General features: G+C 31.2%; 2 protein-coding genes across 2 annotated transcripts in view; both read left to right on the top strand.

The window, feature by feature from the left end:
• Positions 1-2,915: 2,915 nt before the first annotated feature.
• LOC128155749 (uncharacterized) lies at positions 2,916-11,498 on the top strand. Its single transcript, XM_052817595.1, has 16 exons — positions 2,916-3,276; positions 3,492-3,790; positions 3,951-3,999; positions 4,932-4,954; positions 5,139-5,187; positions 5,409-5,419; positions 6,254-6,305; positions 6,493-6,503; positions 7,806-7,854; positions 8,059-8,090; positions 8,223-8,271; positions 8,904-8,938; positions 9,296-9,344; positions 9,564-9,589; positions 9,723-9,771; positions 9,920-11,498. Exons 1-16 carry the CDS (start codon positions 3,171-3,173, stop codon positions 10,339-10,341), a joined length of 1,311 nt encoding a protein of 436 aa, XP_052673555.1. The 5' UTR covers positions 2,916-3,170; the 3' UTR covers positions 10,342-11,498.
• A 1,507-nt stretch (positions 11,499-13,005) lies between these two features.
• Positions 13,006-16,271, top strand: part of LOC128157341 (sporozoite surface protein 2-like) — a 9,822-nt gene continuing 6,556 nt past the window's right edge. Inside the window, exons 1-9 of the mRNA XM_052819840.1 lie at positions 13,006-13,156; positions 13,469-13,555; positions 13,770-13,885; positions 13,973-14,021; positions 14,203-14,222; positions 15,438-15,486; positions 15,644-15,654; positions 15,998-16,046; positions 16,169-16,179. Of these exons, the coding sequence (XP_052675800.1) occupies positions 13,489-13,555; positions 13,770-13,885; positions 13,973-14,021; positions 14,203-14,222; positions 15,438-15,486; positions 15,644-15,654; positions 15,998-16,046; positions 16,169-16,179 (372 nt within the window). The 5' untranslated portion in view covers positions 13,006-13,156; positions 13,469-13,488. The remainder of the gene's footprint in view (positions 13,157-13,468; positions 13,556-13,769; positions 13,886-13,972; positions 14,022-14,202; positions 14,223-15,437; positions 15,487-15,643; positions 15,655-15,997; positions 16,047-16,168; positions 16,180-16,271) is intronic.

Genomic DNA, 16,271 nt, shown 5'->3' with positions numbered 1-16,271 from the left:
AAGGTCCTTATACTGATATTTTTGATATCAAAATATTAGGTATCTCTCTTTTTTTTAAATATATTTAATTACTTGTATAGCAAATTAACGGGGTCAAATTGTCGCAATTTTCCGGAATATCTTCCTGCTTCTAATTTTATTGAACATTGATTACAATTTTCGTTTGGTCCTTGAAAATAGAATAACTCATTATGTTTGAATTTATCATACAAATCTTGGGGAAGGATGAAAAAGGTTTGACAAAATATGTCAAGGATGTTTTACCGCGTAATGTTCTCAAAATAATGTACGAAGTGCAACATGGATGTAATTCCGGCGACGGTTGTTTTGTTTGTGACATTTTGCATTTGCTTTAAAAAAGGCTCTTTGAACATCTATCAGAGAATCTTGATCTGTGGCGGCAATACTATTACATGTACAAATCCGGTTATTGAATAAGACATAGGTGTTTAAATGTGTCACTCCGCCATTTTATTCCTACATTTGTAGATTCTTTAACGAACCAGTCTTACTTTGTGTTTATCAGTAATTTTTTGTATACATGAAAATATCTGTCGAAAATATTTGCTTCAAATTTAATTTTAAAAAGATTCCAGATTTAAGCCTTTTTCTATTACATTCAACGGACGGAAGCTATTGGTTTAATTTTTCCAGCGTTGGATGTATAAATTTCTCAAGTGTCCACACTTCGAAAAGAGTTTTTACTTATTAAAAAAAATCTTGCTAGTCTGGATGTGTATTAATTTTGAAACATTTTCCGTACGATTTCATCCTATGTAATCTATAAACCATAGATTTTATTTTTTTTTTTTCAAATTTCATTCTTTATGTTCATACGCAAACAAATACCAATATATCTAAACTCGTTTGAATTGTGGCTACAGTTGCATATAAACACGACCGGGCTTTTAAAGACATAGGGTTAAAAAATACTTATTACATGTTAACATTAGGCTTAAATTTTCTCATTAACCATGCACATGTACAGCGCAGCAATTGCTAATACTAATATCAAAATACAGGTGTATCGTAACGATTCACATATGTTCTACTATAAACCGTACCCCTTCCCTGAAAATATAAGAAATTGTTAAGTTTATCCAGAGGGACCAAGCCCGTTTTAACATTAATTTCAATGTAACCATAAATAAAGAAAGGGGTCGAACTCTGACCCAGATAAAAAACTACCAGCTCGCTTTAAAAGCCTAATAAATCAATTAATTTTTAAAACACTCGCAATATACATGTATTTTTCATAAAAGTAATGTCTGAGATACACTCATGTCGAATTTCAAGTTGATGGGTCTTAAAATAGCGGAGATATACGTCATTATTCTCTCGAAGTCGCCAGCTTATTTTTACTCGGACATTTACCGGTCTAGGGCTCACGATGGGATTTTGCCTATGACAACAGCAGTGTTGCAACAAGTCGAGAAACATTCAACTTGAAATTCGGCATGAGTATATCTCAGACATTACTTTTATGAAAAATACATGCATATTGCGAGTGTTTTAAAAATTGATTGATTTATAAGGCTTTTGAAGCGAGCTGGTAGTTTTTTATCTGGGTCAGAGTTCGACCCCTTTCTTTATTTATGGTTACATTGAAATTAATGTGAGTTTATCAATTAATTTTTCAACACAGCGTTTACTAGTATGAGAGAGTACTATCTCTCTCAAGAAAACAAAACCAATGCACCATTACATACACGAAAAAATTTTAACTGAGAAATATTTCCCGTTAATTCTTAAATATTCATTAAATAATCATGAATTATATTTTGGAGTTGTAGTCTTGAACTCTTCTGATGCATATAATGAACGATTTATTGTAATTGTGTATTTGTTTGTAACTAATTTAACAACATTTTTATCGCCATCAGCAATCAGTCCTGAACGAGAGATCAACACAAATTCTAATTACAATTCAGTTTATATCAATTACTGGTGATTAATTAGTGGTTAAATGGATGTAACAAAACAGTCTTTCTCAAAATCTACCTTTTTTTTATTAAAAGAGATATTTCAAACGAACTTTTATAGGGTTTTATTCAATACTACTAAATCAATTCATCAATTACTGTGTTTTTGATCGTGGTAAAGATGAAGTTTGTCTTCTCTTTAACGAACATTCCATTCAAAATAATAAACAATGTCTTTCATTGATTAATTGACAGCAGTAAGTGTCATTGGTAGTATGAAATCATACGTATTTAGTCATAAGTGAATCGTCTTCTAATCGATGTTATTTACCAATCAACGATATATTATTGAGATGACGCCTATCAAAATCGTGGAAACATGCATAAATTATAAAAGGAAATAAAATAAATAACTTTCCGTACGCTGATTCAATTGTATCGAACCAATCATTTTTACTATGATAATGGCGTACAAATGCAATGCAAATTAAATCTCGATTTTATCTAAACCTTATTTATTTGAGTTTTCTCAAAACATCTGTGGAAACGGTTAAAACTATTTTGAAAATTAAATACTAAATTAAAAAGAATTCTACAGCTTTGTCATTATTCTACCTTGATCATTTATATGACAAAGTCTGAGCATTAAAAACAATAGCCATATCATTTGCAGTAGGACTGGCGGGTTACGGCAGAAATAGAAAAATGTGTATAAGATAACATGTTGTTATCAAATTTGTGTCAGAAACCAACATGCCTATTTCTATATAAAGACTCTTGTTATACACATCACAAACTTTCCTATTTTTAATTTTAAACTGGTCTTTTATAAAAAGAGACAGTTTTTGTATGTAAGAGTTCGTCGTAATTTGATTTCATTATCATAACAAACTTATCATTGACAAAAGGGATTCACGTTGCAATGTTGTGTTGTTCACCTGTGACTAGGCGTTATTGGTTGGACTTTGCTGACGGAAGTGTTCCGTCATGCCTGATTGGTTTGTACGTAAAAATTCCCCTCCCCTACCGTATTTAGGCCCATCAATCTGTCTACGTTCTGGAGTCTCTCGTGTCATCGTGCTAATATTACAATCATCACCCTCACAGTCTGACATATATTTCGTTGATTCGTTCTTTTTTTTTTTTTACTCTTTCTCTCTCTAAAACTGTGTTGACTTATTATCGGTTGAATCTCAAAGACTAGTCAGAAGTATTATTGGTTTATTGATTTTTAACTTTTTAACTAAAATGAAAATTCTGTTGTTCGCGCTACTTTTTTCTATCGTGGAGCCACAGATATTTAGGACTATTCGCTTTGTTCCCGTTCCTTACCAAGGACCCCGGATTTTTAGAGGTAAATGTTACATATTTCTTTATAATTAATTAAATGTATAATTTCTAAATTAGATTTGAAAAAAAAAGAAATTGCAATATTTGCTGCTTTATTGTTTTTTTTTTTAAATTCAGTGCTATACTCACTGGTTTGGATTAACTTTATTCAATGTAAAATTCTCGGACTGATAGAAGAACATGACAAAGGTTACAAACTTTTTACGCCTTTCTTTATAGGGTCTTCCCCGGCATTTAATATCGGAAGATCTAGGTGGTCTTGGAGTCGTTGTTTTCAATATCCTTGGATTCAAGCGTGTCAAAGACTCTTTGGGAGGCCAAGAGCAGATGATTGGCTTCCACCGAATTCCCGTTCGCAAACCCTTCCACCTCAGAACATTTGGCAACAACAGCAACCCATAAACAGGCAACCACCAAGGAGAATCCCACAGCAACATGTTCCCGGAAATGTTCCATTTCAGACTCAGACTGGTTTTGGACATGTGCCAGATATTACACACATCCAGCCAGTTTGTAATGTAAGTATTTCGTACGGGTAAATGGTTCAGCCAAAAAAAAATATATATATAGATCGAGTACACAACTATGATTAAGAATTAATAGAATTTTTTTTATATCTTAATTCAACTAAAATTTACAAAATAAAAAATCGCATTTAAGTTATCTTGTCCTTTTTAGATATCGTGTGCTCGAGGGTTAAGACTTTTAGCGGGAGAATGCCGTGATAGTAAGTTTTTGAACTATCATGCTTTTATTTCTATGATTTAGATCACATGTGCTCCTGGTCTTCTGTTGTATGGAGGAGAATGCCACTGTAAGTTACATGTATATGTGGTCTAATATCTTCCCAGTGCTTTGTGTTTTCCCATAATATCTGAAAGTGGTATATTTTGTGGTCTGCTAGTATATACAAAGTTGGAATGGAGGTTGATAAACGCCAAACCTTGTGTTTAAATTGTTTAATTTGCAAATAGCAACTTTGCAGAAAGTATTCGTTTTGTATAATTATTCATTCACCTACACATAAATGTAGATCTATATATCTGCTTTCCTGTGACAGATGTTAGATATTTACTTGTATATAAATGTAGATCTATTTATTTGCATTTCTGTGACTGACATTAGATTGTTACATGTAAAAATAAATGTAGATCTATATATTTACTTTTCTGTAAAAACATTAGATGGACACATGTATGTAAATGTGGTTCTATATTATTATCTGCTTTTCTGTGACGGACATTAGACGGTCACATGTAAATAAATGTAGATCTCTATATATCTCTTTTAAAGAAAATTACGTGTATATAAATGTAGATCTATATATACATCTGTTTTTCAGTAACATAAATTAGATAATTACGTGTATATAAGTGCAGATCTATATATCTGCTTTTCTGTGACAGAAATAAGATGATTACATGTGTATAAATGCAGATCTTTATATCTGTCTTTCTGTGATAGACATTAGATGGTTACGTTTATATTAATGTAGATCTAGATATCTGGTTTTTTGTGACAGACATGGTTACACGTTATAAATATAGATCTATATATCTGCTCCTCTGTGACAGACTTTAGATGGCTACATGTATACTAGTATTTAATTTACGCAGGTTTTTACAAATTATTAAATCAATTCTTTTGTTTCTTTCACAGTAGGATTGGACTCTTTATGTACTGTAAGTGGCCAAAATTAAATTATCCTTTCAATCAATAAATATTAAATTGAGTTACAAATAAATTTGATCGCAAATGCTACTAGAGAACTTTTATTTTCTTAAAACAAAACCTGATATTTTCTGTCGTAATGGTTCCTCCATTTTTTAATGTTTAATGGGGTTTTTTTTCTTCTTTCTTCTACAGCCATCATGCCCTAATGGTTATATATGTCATCACGGACATTGTGACATTGGTATGTCTTACTTGATTTTTCTTTATTTAGATATTTCATATATATATATATATATATATTTGTATAACTAAGATGAAAAAAAAAAGATGCACGTATTATTTTTTCTTGTACTCTGTCTTTTTGAAATTGAATTAATTTATTTTCATAAAGTATCAATTTTTGGAATAATTTATGTATGAAATGAAAACGACAATTCTTCTCACGTGGTCTTTTTTTTTCAGCTCCTTGTAATGTAAGTATGATGTATTACTGTCTTTTGATTATAAAACTGTACCATCGATCATTCTTCTATGTGAAAACCGCATACAATGGGGACGTTCCAAACTTTGGAATTTTTTTGTAGAGTCATCGACCAAAATAGTAACAATTTGTCTTTGAAGATTTATTAATTTGTAATTCGTATAACTTTTGACCTGTATAGTTAATTAGCGCTTTCTTCGGTGGCTAAGATCCGTTTATTAAGTAAATATTTTTGCGGTTTTGCGTCATTTTACTTCGTATATCAGATTAAAGGGCGTTTTTCAAGTTTTATAAGTGGAATTCGTTTGAATAATTTTTTTTCAAACGTATTAATTGTGGAATAATGTTGATATGGAATGTTTAAATGTATTACTTTCACATTTGTAAGAACGTGCAAGATTTCTTCAACATTTACAATTTCTAATTTTTTAAATGGTACCACACAATTGTCGTTGCAATTGTCATATATTAGATTAATATGATAATTCCATCTAAAAATAATTAATAGATTTGAGATATGTGCAAGCTGGTGTTATGTATATATAGAATAAAATGACTTTGCAGATTTTGTCATCATTATTTTTTCCAGTCTTAAGCATACAAAATCATGACTCAAAGGTTTCAAATTAATATGATATATTTTGATTATTATTTTAATTTAAGATTTAATATTTTATCAATGATATAACAATTTAAATTGACATGAAAATAATTGGCGGAAAAGAAAATTTCCTCACACCATTGCAGTTTGTGATTCTTTACAAATATTATATGTACATTGATGATAAATAATAAAGTCTTTGATTTGTTTTTATTTATTTTATAGCCAGCATGTTCCAACGGATTGACATGTCGGGATGGAAAATGTATAGATAATCGTAAGTAATAATGGAAAATATTTCCTAGATTTTTTTTTTTATCAATTTAAATGAAAACATTTCGTTTATTTTGATTTAAACACATTAATATCATGACAAAATACTAATACCTGATAAAAAATAATGTCAGAAATTCTAATAACTGCATGTAAAAGTTAAAATGTGAATGTTCTTTTTTTATTTGCAGATCGCTGTGAGGTATGTATCATTAAACTTATAAAGGATTGAGGTTCGCTTTATAAAAAAGTTTTGCGATATATAAATATGTACGATAACTGAATTAAATGGTAATGGTATTACATTGAGCATCATTCTTTATCAGTTCTATTAAATAAATGATAAAACGACATGCTTAATAGATAATTGTGAAAACTCTATATTTTTCCTTTTAAAAAGACGTATTACATTAGAATTATTTTGTAATAGTTTTTAATGCTCAACGCAGATGTTCTAAATTTATGATGCGGTAACTGTGGGTAGAAAAATTTGCATCGTATTTAAACTTTCTGTACTTTTTGTGTAGAATTTTACGCTTAATTTCAACCTGCAACGCGGATTTGAAAATAATAGATTCGTGGAAACAGAAATAAATTCCCCGCTGTTTTAATTACGTCATCAGTTTTGACCGTTTAATTTGTTACAATAAATACTCTGTGACAGTTAATTACATATAACATGACATACAAGGTCATTCAAAATAGATAATGCCCAAGGATATACATCATGTAAACATTTTGATATGGTCATTATGGTCCTACACGTCTCTAATTAATTAAACATTATTATAATTAGTTAAACAACGTTGATATTATGTAACATTTTTTTAACGATATCTTCTTCCTAAAACAAACGCATGACAAATATATATACGCCATATTGCTCGACTTTGAATAAGGTCTTGCCTCAGACATTTATAGACCTACAATATAGACATTGGAAATGGGTTTTATTATTATTATTATTAGAAAAATACTGCGCATAAAGTTGTGCATTTTGAGTTAATCTAGTTCCATTTCATTTGCAATTTTAATTCAAGTAACCAATCAAATACAGAAAATAGATTCCCCTGATGGGGAAAAAATCTTTATATCGTAATAATACGTAAATTTTACTATTATAACTAATTTGTTGTTTCCTAAGCATAAAATGTTGAACCAGCAAATCAATTATATAAACTAAGAAAATAGTTTTGGAATATCTTAATTACTAAACCAAAATTCTATGTATGATTGTACATAGAGGTATGTTTCCCATTTGAACTAGCATTACATGTAATGTAATAGGTATGTCCCATTTTAATCAGTATTACATTTAATGTAATAGGTATGTATCCCATTTTAACTAGCATTACATGTAATGTAATAGGTATGTCCTATTTTAATTAGTATTACATTTAATGTAATAGGTATGTATCCCATTTTAAGTAGCATTACATGTAATGTAATAGGTATGTAACCCATATTAACTAGAATTACATGTAAAGTAATCTTTGTTTTTCAGCCTGCTTGTTGTCCAGGACAGGTGTGCCATCGGGGAACATGTCTGGCAGGTAAAATGATGAAATTTTCTAATATATACAGACTTAATTTGTAAATAAAAATGGCCTAATCAAGCACTTTGCAAGAATTAAGAAGATTGCGCTACTTTCAAGTGAATGTAATTATTTGCCATTTGTTTCATTGCTTTCAAGTGGCAATTTTTTTTAAAATTTGAGTCTTTTTGTATGTGATGACATTTTTGAAAATTCTTTCAGAGAGTTCTGTTCCTAGTGGTCCAGTATGCAATGTAAGTATTTTGATAACATACATTTGTACATGTACAAGTATTTGATTTTCTATACCTGACATTCATATACACTATGAAAATCTCTTCATGATAAAAAAAAAAAGACTGAACTGTTTTTTATTTCGTTTACAGCCACCATGCCCTCCAGGCTTTGTTTGTCATGACGGACATTGTGACAAAGGTAGTACTAACTAAATTACGATTATTATTATTTCGCACAAATATGTAATAGGCTCATTGCAAAAAGGATTTGTAGATAACCAAACCTTCGTCATATTACAATCGGCCAATTGTTGTAAATAAAACCTTATCGAAGTCGAAGATCAATACAGTGACTTGGCTAAAAATAATACAACAGATACACTGTATTATGATTTCGGAAAATGTGCGTAAGCTAGTATGACAAGCTAAAAATACAGTAATGTCCGTCGACCTGTCAACCGCTTCCTGATGATGAAATTATTGTCAGCAAGAGTTGAAAATGAAATGTGTAAATATTTTACTGCGAAAGTATAATTACATGTACAGTGTGTTCTATACTTCTATCGGAATGTCTATTGAATAAACAGATTCACGAGTTATGGTGATTACACTTTTAACATCTTTTATTGAAAATCAGTCTTTTTTTTCTTTTTTTCTTTTTTTTTTTTCCATCGCAATAATGACAATATAGTTGTGAAACTGTCAGTTTAATAATGCTTATGTAACGACTGCTTTTGCTTAAAACTGATGTTTTTGACATGATTTACAAAATCAAATTGATTAATAGAATATTGAAACGTGATAGTTTATTTCATTTTGAATTTATTTCAGAGTCCTCTTCACACTTACATGAAGCACAATGTCGGGTAAGTTTTTTAATCTTTATAATGCTGAAACTACCGAAAAAACAGTTATACAGCGCATGCACGGATCGAGACAATTTTTCCAGGGGGGGGGGGGGGGTCTGACGCTCATTTAAGTTTCCCGGGGGGAGGTGTCTTGGGCGTATTTTTGGTAATTTTATAATGTAGATTTAAAGGAATTTGAATTTTGCAGGGAGGGGTCTGGACCCCCTTTACTTCCGCCCCAAAAGAACTGCAACTATATTGAATTAACGATTTTTTCAAAGACTTAAATAGAATGAATTTATAGTGAATATACAGCAACAAATGTTAAACGAATTTAAAAAATGTAGTGTATTAATCCATGTATCATTTTTTCAGGAACCATGTCCCATTGGATATGTGTGCCACAATGGACACTGCGACATAGGTATCTTTAATCGATCATTTTTTAACCATTAATTTTTCTCATCAAAATCCAACTTTTTCTTTACTCATAATTGATTTAATAATACATTTCTAGTGGGCTAATTAGATTTATTAAGAATTTTGTCACAACTGTTACAAAATGTTTACAGCTGGCAAGAAATACTTGAAAGAGACTGTGAGAATTGAGTTGATTGATAATTTTCTTTTCTTACTTCTACAGAAACAAGCGGACCAGACACGTGCGCTGTAAGTAAAGACAATCAATCTGTCTACTAAAGACTTAGTTTAACCCTCTTAGCGTTCACTATTCGTGAACCTCTTTTTACGAGTTGACCGACTCATTATAATTAAGGGTTTATTTTCTTTTTCTTGTATACAGGTTCCATGTGTTCCGCCCGAAGTATGCAACCACGGACATTGCGAACTTGGTAAAGCCTCTTCATCATATATTTACTCTTTTATAACATTGAAATTATAACAAGTCAGTGGAAGATAACTGATTAGTTCTTTTACAACCGTCAAGTTTATATAAAATTAGGTCCTGAATACATGTATATATTTTCTTCCATTTCTTAGATAGCCATACGCTGACACATCTCACTAATCCCAGTCTCGATCATACCCATGACCATTCACAGCCCGGGGCCGGGGGTGCTCTGATCCCAGTAACGGGACAAACTGGCCACCATGATCATCACCACGAGGGACCGGGAGGAGGAGACCACGACCACCACCACCAGGTCAGGAATCAACAAGGGGGAGGCCCAGGGACACAGGTGACCGACTTCTTTGTAGGAGGCGGCAGAAGGACCACCCCAGGTGCGTTCGGATCCCAGTTTCAGCAGAATGGCGGAGTAGGAGGAGCGAATGATATTCACGCTAGGATCGCCAGCGAATTCAGGCGGTCTAATATACCAGACAGCCAGTTAGGTGTCGATTTGAGCTCAATCCTCTTCCAGGACCCCGTCACTGGCCAAGGCGTCAACATTTCTCCTTGAACTTAAAGTATATATTTCAATATGTCAAATAAATTGATTATTCCCCGTTCAGTGCATTGGATTTGATGCAAGAAGAAGAAAAACAACCAAGCCCAAACTGGATGAATGAAATCCACTAGTGCAGACCTGATATTGACTGTGCAGTACTTTAATCATATGGATCTCGGTGCTATTTATGAGACTTGTCATTTGTTTCAAGTGCATATATGCAAACATAAAAGCATAAAATGAGAATCTTAAACGTTCGATTGGGTAACATCTGCAGTGAGATTTGAATGAAGAATTTGTTTGTAAGATGGATGATGTCCATTAATCTCCCAGAGGAGTTATGGGTTTATGTCAAGTACGTGTAAACTTTGTTTCGTCTCTTGGGAAATATATATTATTTATTCATTTGTACATGAGCACTAATTTTACATATACATCATTTTATACATACCGAATTTACTTTATTGTAATGATATATCGATTCAACCGTATTTCATTTTCATGAGACATCATTCTTTGCATTTCTGAGAACAACTATTTAGTATCTTTTGGGGTTTTTTTAATTTTTTAAATATAGACTGATGTAAAATAAATTCTTTAAAAAAATTGTTCATCCAAAATAAAGAATGTAACATTCAAACATTTTGTGTGAAGATCATTAACGCTTGAAGAAAATTCAACTACCTGAAAGCGTATTTTGATGAGAGCATTGAAATCGGTACTTGTATTTATCAATTTCAAAAAAATGTACACGTAGTTACGTTACCTTTGAAAATCTACAATATTTTTGTGTAATATACAGAGTTGTTTTTTTTTATTATTCTAATACATATCATTTCTCCCCGTTTATATTGTAGACGGAAAGCATTTTTTTTATTATAATGTTATATGACATTTCAATGTTTTCTTTAAAAATGATACAGTCACTCTTTAATATACTTTTTATCTTATGATTCCTACTGTCATATCTGTAAGTTTGATATTAGGGCGGTAACTAAATAAAATAATGTAATGCTTAATTAAGATTTTTTCTTATTCTTAATCCTTATTCAAGATAAGCTTATTTATATGAATAATTATTTATACTTAGTCCAACATGATTACATAATGTACATGCATGTAAATTGTATAATTTACAAATACGATAGTAAATTAATAAAGTGGTTGCATACATGTCGTTAATGGTTACTTATTTTAATTAAAAAAGAAAAATAATTCAGATATCACGTGTATGTCTATGATTGCCCTTTAAATGACGCAATTCTAAATAATATAGATTCTAAAACAAATAGGATAATTTAAGAATATCAGGTCTCATACCTCAAGAAATAAATGAAGATTTGACTAGAATACAAACCATTGTTTATCTTGTACAAATGTGTAACTAAGACTAAATGACTACTCTTGAAAAAATGGGACGGGTATAAATCATCGGTGGACAGATTTTCTGATAATGTTTTGATGGTGCTTGACCGGAAGTGGTCAGAAAATTGGAAACTTGCAATAATCGCCTATATATATGATAATGTAAGATTAGATTTTGCACTTACACTTTTTATCCACTAAATTTTAATCAGAAAATAAAAGGATAAAAGCGTTTTTTGCAACTGTGAGCACTAGAAATTCACTTGTGCGGAATTTATGCGGAACGGATACTTGGTGTATGGAAATAATGTAAAATCTGATAACCCTAAAACGTTAACAAGCTATTAATGTATAAGACAATTTATTTATATTTTAAATAGAACTAAAAATAATAAATAGAGCTTACATTGATATGCATATGTAAATTTAAATACAAGAATATATTTGATAAATATGGATCAAACGAAAAAGAAATGACTAAGAATTTTGTTCCCTTTCCAATCAAGGTTATTTTAACTTTACCAATACTATTTAGCTGGCCTTCAAATTTCTTTATCAAATCTTTATTTTTTCATTATCAAAATGTATATAACAATGAATTCCCTGTAAAATTTGTGAATCTTGATTGATTTTCTTTAATAAATTCGAACTTCAAATGGTAAACGTGCGGTTTTTCCCTCATAAAAACACGTGTACTTATTTGAAAAAGAAACGTGCTCTGAATGAATTATGTCATGTGCTATTATCAAAGTCACCAAAACGTCCTACAGATGTGAACTGCAAACAATGTCCTATTATTCTGGGGGCGAATTGCTTCACATTTTGTCCTCTATCATCTTGTAAAATTTTTGGAAAAGATTCCCCAACAGATTTTAAATTAATATTGAAGCACTTTTTGAATAGGACTAAATAGGTAAATAAGTAGGCATTAAATCAATTTCCTCTTCCTTATTAGAATTTACGTGTGTTCTTAGGTAAACCGCTGATTTATTGAATTTGTGTCATGAAGTTCAAACAAAACAAATAGCGTCAATCCCAATAATAAAACGTGTTCGAAGCAAACCACACGGTTTTCCTATGAACCTTTGTACTTTTAATTAGTCAATCTGGATTTCCTTGTGTATACACAAAATGTGTTTTTGGTGATTATTTGCTCTGTCATGTTTGTTGCAGTCGTGGGTTATTTTTTTTATTCGGGGTCAAAGGTCATCATTATGGTGGCTGATGATTACAGTGTATCTGTGACGTCGTCATTTGTCAGAGTGCTCATGCGTGTGATTGATGTGCAGTATGACAGATAACGACCAACTTCTGACAATTCCCTCGTCTTTTCCATACTGCACAATCTTCGACAACGGAAAGTGGGTTTGTAATAAAAATAGACATTATTAGGAGGCACAATAATACACAGTACCTGTACTATAGTTTACAATCGGGATTTATACTTTTATTTATCATCAAGGTAGGATTTTATTCCAGACAGGTTTACTCATAACTGCATTAACAAGGCTTGGTTATTTTTTTATAAAAGAAAATTACAACATGGAAGAAGAATCAAATTCTATCAAGATAACGAAGTAATACAGGTATAAAAAAGATGTTAGAAATTATGTTCATAAAGAATGGCATGTACGAGAGCAAATGCTTGACAGAAAATCTCGAGCAAACCGTGTAGAAGCACAAGGGCATTTTTTAAAATCATCAAATTAGGTACATGTAATGTTGGTGCTATAATATTTTTCGTCAATTTAAAATAGTTATTCAATTCTTGCAGCGTCTTTCATAAAGCAACAAATGTGGATGTGGTTACAGATATGCCTCCTTTCTTCTATATACTACATTTGTTCGGCTCAACAGAACAGTAAGTACAAAAATGTTCAACACTTTGTGATTTTGTTCTCGTTAATATTGTATTATCTTATATAAATTCTTTTATCACCCCCCCCCCCCCCCGGTGTTTAATTGGATAGCAATATAATTGAAATTAGATGTTGGATCCGCCTGCTTACTTACTTACTGAAACTGTTTGAACACGATTTTATTCAATATTTTTACATTCATTTAAATTTTCTTAGATTTCAATGGGAGGATCTTTCCTAATCCATTCATGGTGAGGGTGATACGAAGAGACCCCCAGCCACCCCCTCCTGCAACGTTAACAAGACCACGTGCTTCTTCCTCGCCATGTCCGGTAAGTATCTGTAATGGATGTCTCAAAAAAGTATTTCTGTGGTTAATAAATTGATATTTTAACATTTTCCCGGGTTTTATTTCTTAGGATGGATGTGACCCAGGCTATGTTTGCTATGGAGGCGGATGTCAAAAAAGTAAGATTAATGTACAAGAAGTATAGCTCTATCAATCATATATGATAATTACATGTATATAAGCTTCGAAACGATGCATAGATTAAAAGTTCAATTCGATTAATTCAGATAAAAACAAATTGACCATCGATTGAGTTTCATCAGTTTGTCAATAATTATTGCTTTTCCTTTCTTTTTGTAGAGGGTGACTCTCTTTGTAGTGTAAGTAAACGTACACAGAGAGAGAGAGAGAGAGAGAGAGAGAGAGAGAGAGAGAGAGAGAGAGAGAGAGAGAGAGAGAGAGAGAGAGAGAGTCTCCATACATGTATATTTACATCTACCAGGCATAATTTCCTCTATTTCTTACGGAAACTTATAGTTAATTCATAGCTCTATAGAAACAGCCAGACTGAAATCTACACGCCCTATTTATCGATTGGTCGAAATCTACAGCGGCTGAAAGTGACAGGACTGAAATTGACACGCCCTGTTTATCGATTGGTCTGAACCTACAGCGACCTTAGTAAAATCCCGGACTGCACGAAATAATCATGACGATGCCAGACTCAAAGTCTCACAGGAGACGATTTGGCTGTTTCTTATAGCTAACGTACCTTTGTACAGTAACAGTAATTTAGTGAATTTTACTAACTTTTCATAATCAGTTTATTAATTAGTTAAAGAAAGATGTTAATATAAACAATAAAATGATGAAGGTAGCGATCATTGCAGGAAAAATTTACATAACCCGCTAACGAGGGTTATGTATTTTTCCTGCAATGTCGCTACCTTCATATCCCGAATGAATCACCAAAGAAAGCATTTTATTGTTTAAATGATTTTTTAAGATTTTATGATTTTTATTACGTATGATTTTTTTTATTGAAAGTCGTTACTACGCAACGCCTTAAATATTTCAGCTACATTCTTTTCTAAATTCGTTGCTAAAATGCAGTAAGGACGAAGTTTTTTTTCTTGTTTAGCTAATTATTAGCTGGGTTTAAAAAATAACATTTTGTAATGAGCTAAATATTCTCACTAAAATTTGTTGCTGTATAGGTAATTAGTGATTTTAAAGAATTGAACTTCCTCATTTACTATAATGATTTTCGCTCACTGCTCCTGGCAAATCATTTTATATTTCAATTAAATCCTCGTAGTAGGAAATTAAGCTAGTCTATTGCAGACTTCAACTTTGGCACCAAACCATAAACAAATCCCTTCATTTTATTCTATCTGATCTATCATGACGTTGATTGATTTATAACATTTTACGACAATCAATGTATCTATTTCATTATTACATTTGATAATACTCAATATTTATATATGTACATCAAATCAATTATATTAAATAATTGTATTTTGATTATTATTATTATAAACAAAGTCTTTTGCATGAGAAATTTGATGTTTTGATTTGATTTTCTTGTTTAGCCGATGTGTGAGGAAAACCACACGTGCCATCACGGCCACTGCCATTACGGTAGGTGTATGGTTATTTCCGGTTACCATTTTTTTTTTTTGGAATATTTAAATACATTTTGATTGATACGTTTATAATCGCGTATCTAACAATTTATTTACCCTATAAAAATTATAATTACTTTGTTGATATTGATTTTTTTTTTTGGTCTTTTCAGAACCCTGCAGGGTAAGCTAAAATTCTTTTCTACATAATTTTATCACAAATTTTGCCAATAATAATTATTTTTAAAAAAGAAAACCTACCAGAGTGAGAAATGGCTAAGGAATTCAGACAACAAGAGTAGTTAATTTTTTTTATTCAACTTCACTGGTTTGCTTACATAAAAACTATTTGATATGATGTAACACTTAAAAACTCCTTTACACACAAAAAAAATATTGTTTTAATACGCAATACGGAAACAACATTAGTTATTATGAAGTCATGACGTCATAAGCTTTAAGAATTTTCCGCGGATCTAAATAAATATGATTTTGATATTTTTTTTAATTTTTTATATTTCAATTAGCCTTCATGTGGAAATGGGCAAAGATGCATCAATGGCAGATGCGAAGACAGTAAGTAAAATGTTACAAACACAGAAACTGAGATTAATTTTTATTTAATATATTGCACATTACAAATAACTTATTTTTCAGCAAATAGTTTTATTAACTTTCTTCTTCCTTTCTTTTTTTAGTCCCTTGCAGAGTAAGTATCCGTCTTAAGAAAGTATCCATCTTAAGAAAAATTTCCATTAAAACAAGAACATACGATCTATTAAAAATGTCAGTAGAAGATAG

Source organism: Crassostrea angulata, chromosome 7, assembly GCF_025612915.1.
Source record: "Crassostrea angulata isolate pt1a10 chromosome 7, ASM2561291v2, whole genome shotgun sequence".
Taxonomy (NCBI): domain Eukaryota; kingdom Metazoa; phylum Mollusca; class Bivalvia; order Ostreida; family Ostreidae; genus Magallana; species Magallana angulata.
The sequence above is the reverse complement of the archived record's forward strand: the minus strand, read 5'-3'. Positions and strand labels throughout refer to the sequence as shown.

Coding starts and splice junctions, on each gene's coding strand:
- LOC128155749 (XM_052817595.1), top strand. CDS start 3,171: ATGAAAATTCTGTTGTTCGCGCTACTTTTTTCTATCGTGGAGCCACAG. Junction 8,091..8,222: donor CTAGTGGTCCAGTATGCAAT/GTAAGTATTTTG, acceptor TTTCGTTTACAG/CCACCATGCCCTCCAGGCTT. Junction 9,590..9,722: donor GCGGACCAGACACGTGCGCT/GTAAGTAAAGAC, acceptor TCTTGTATACAG/GTTCCATGTGTTCCGCCCGA.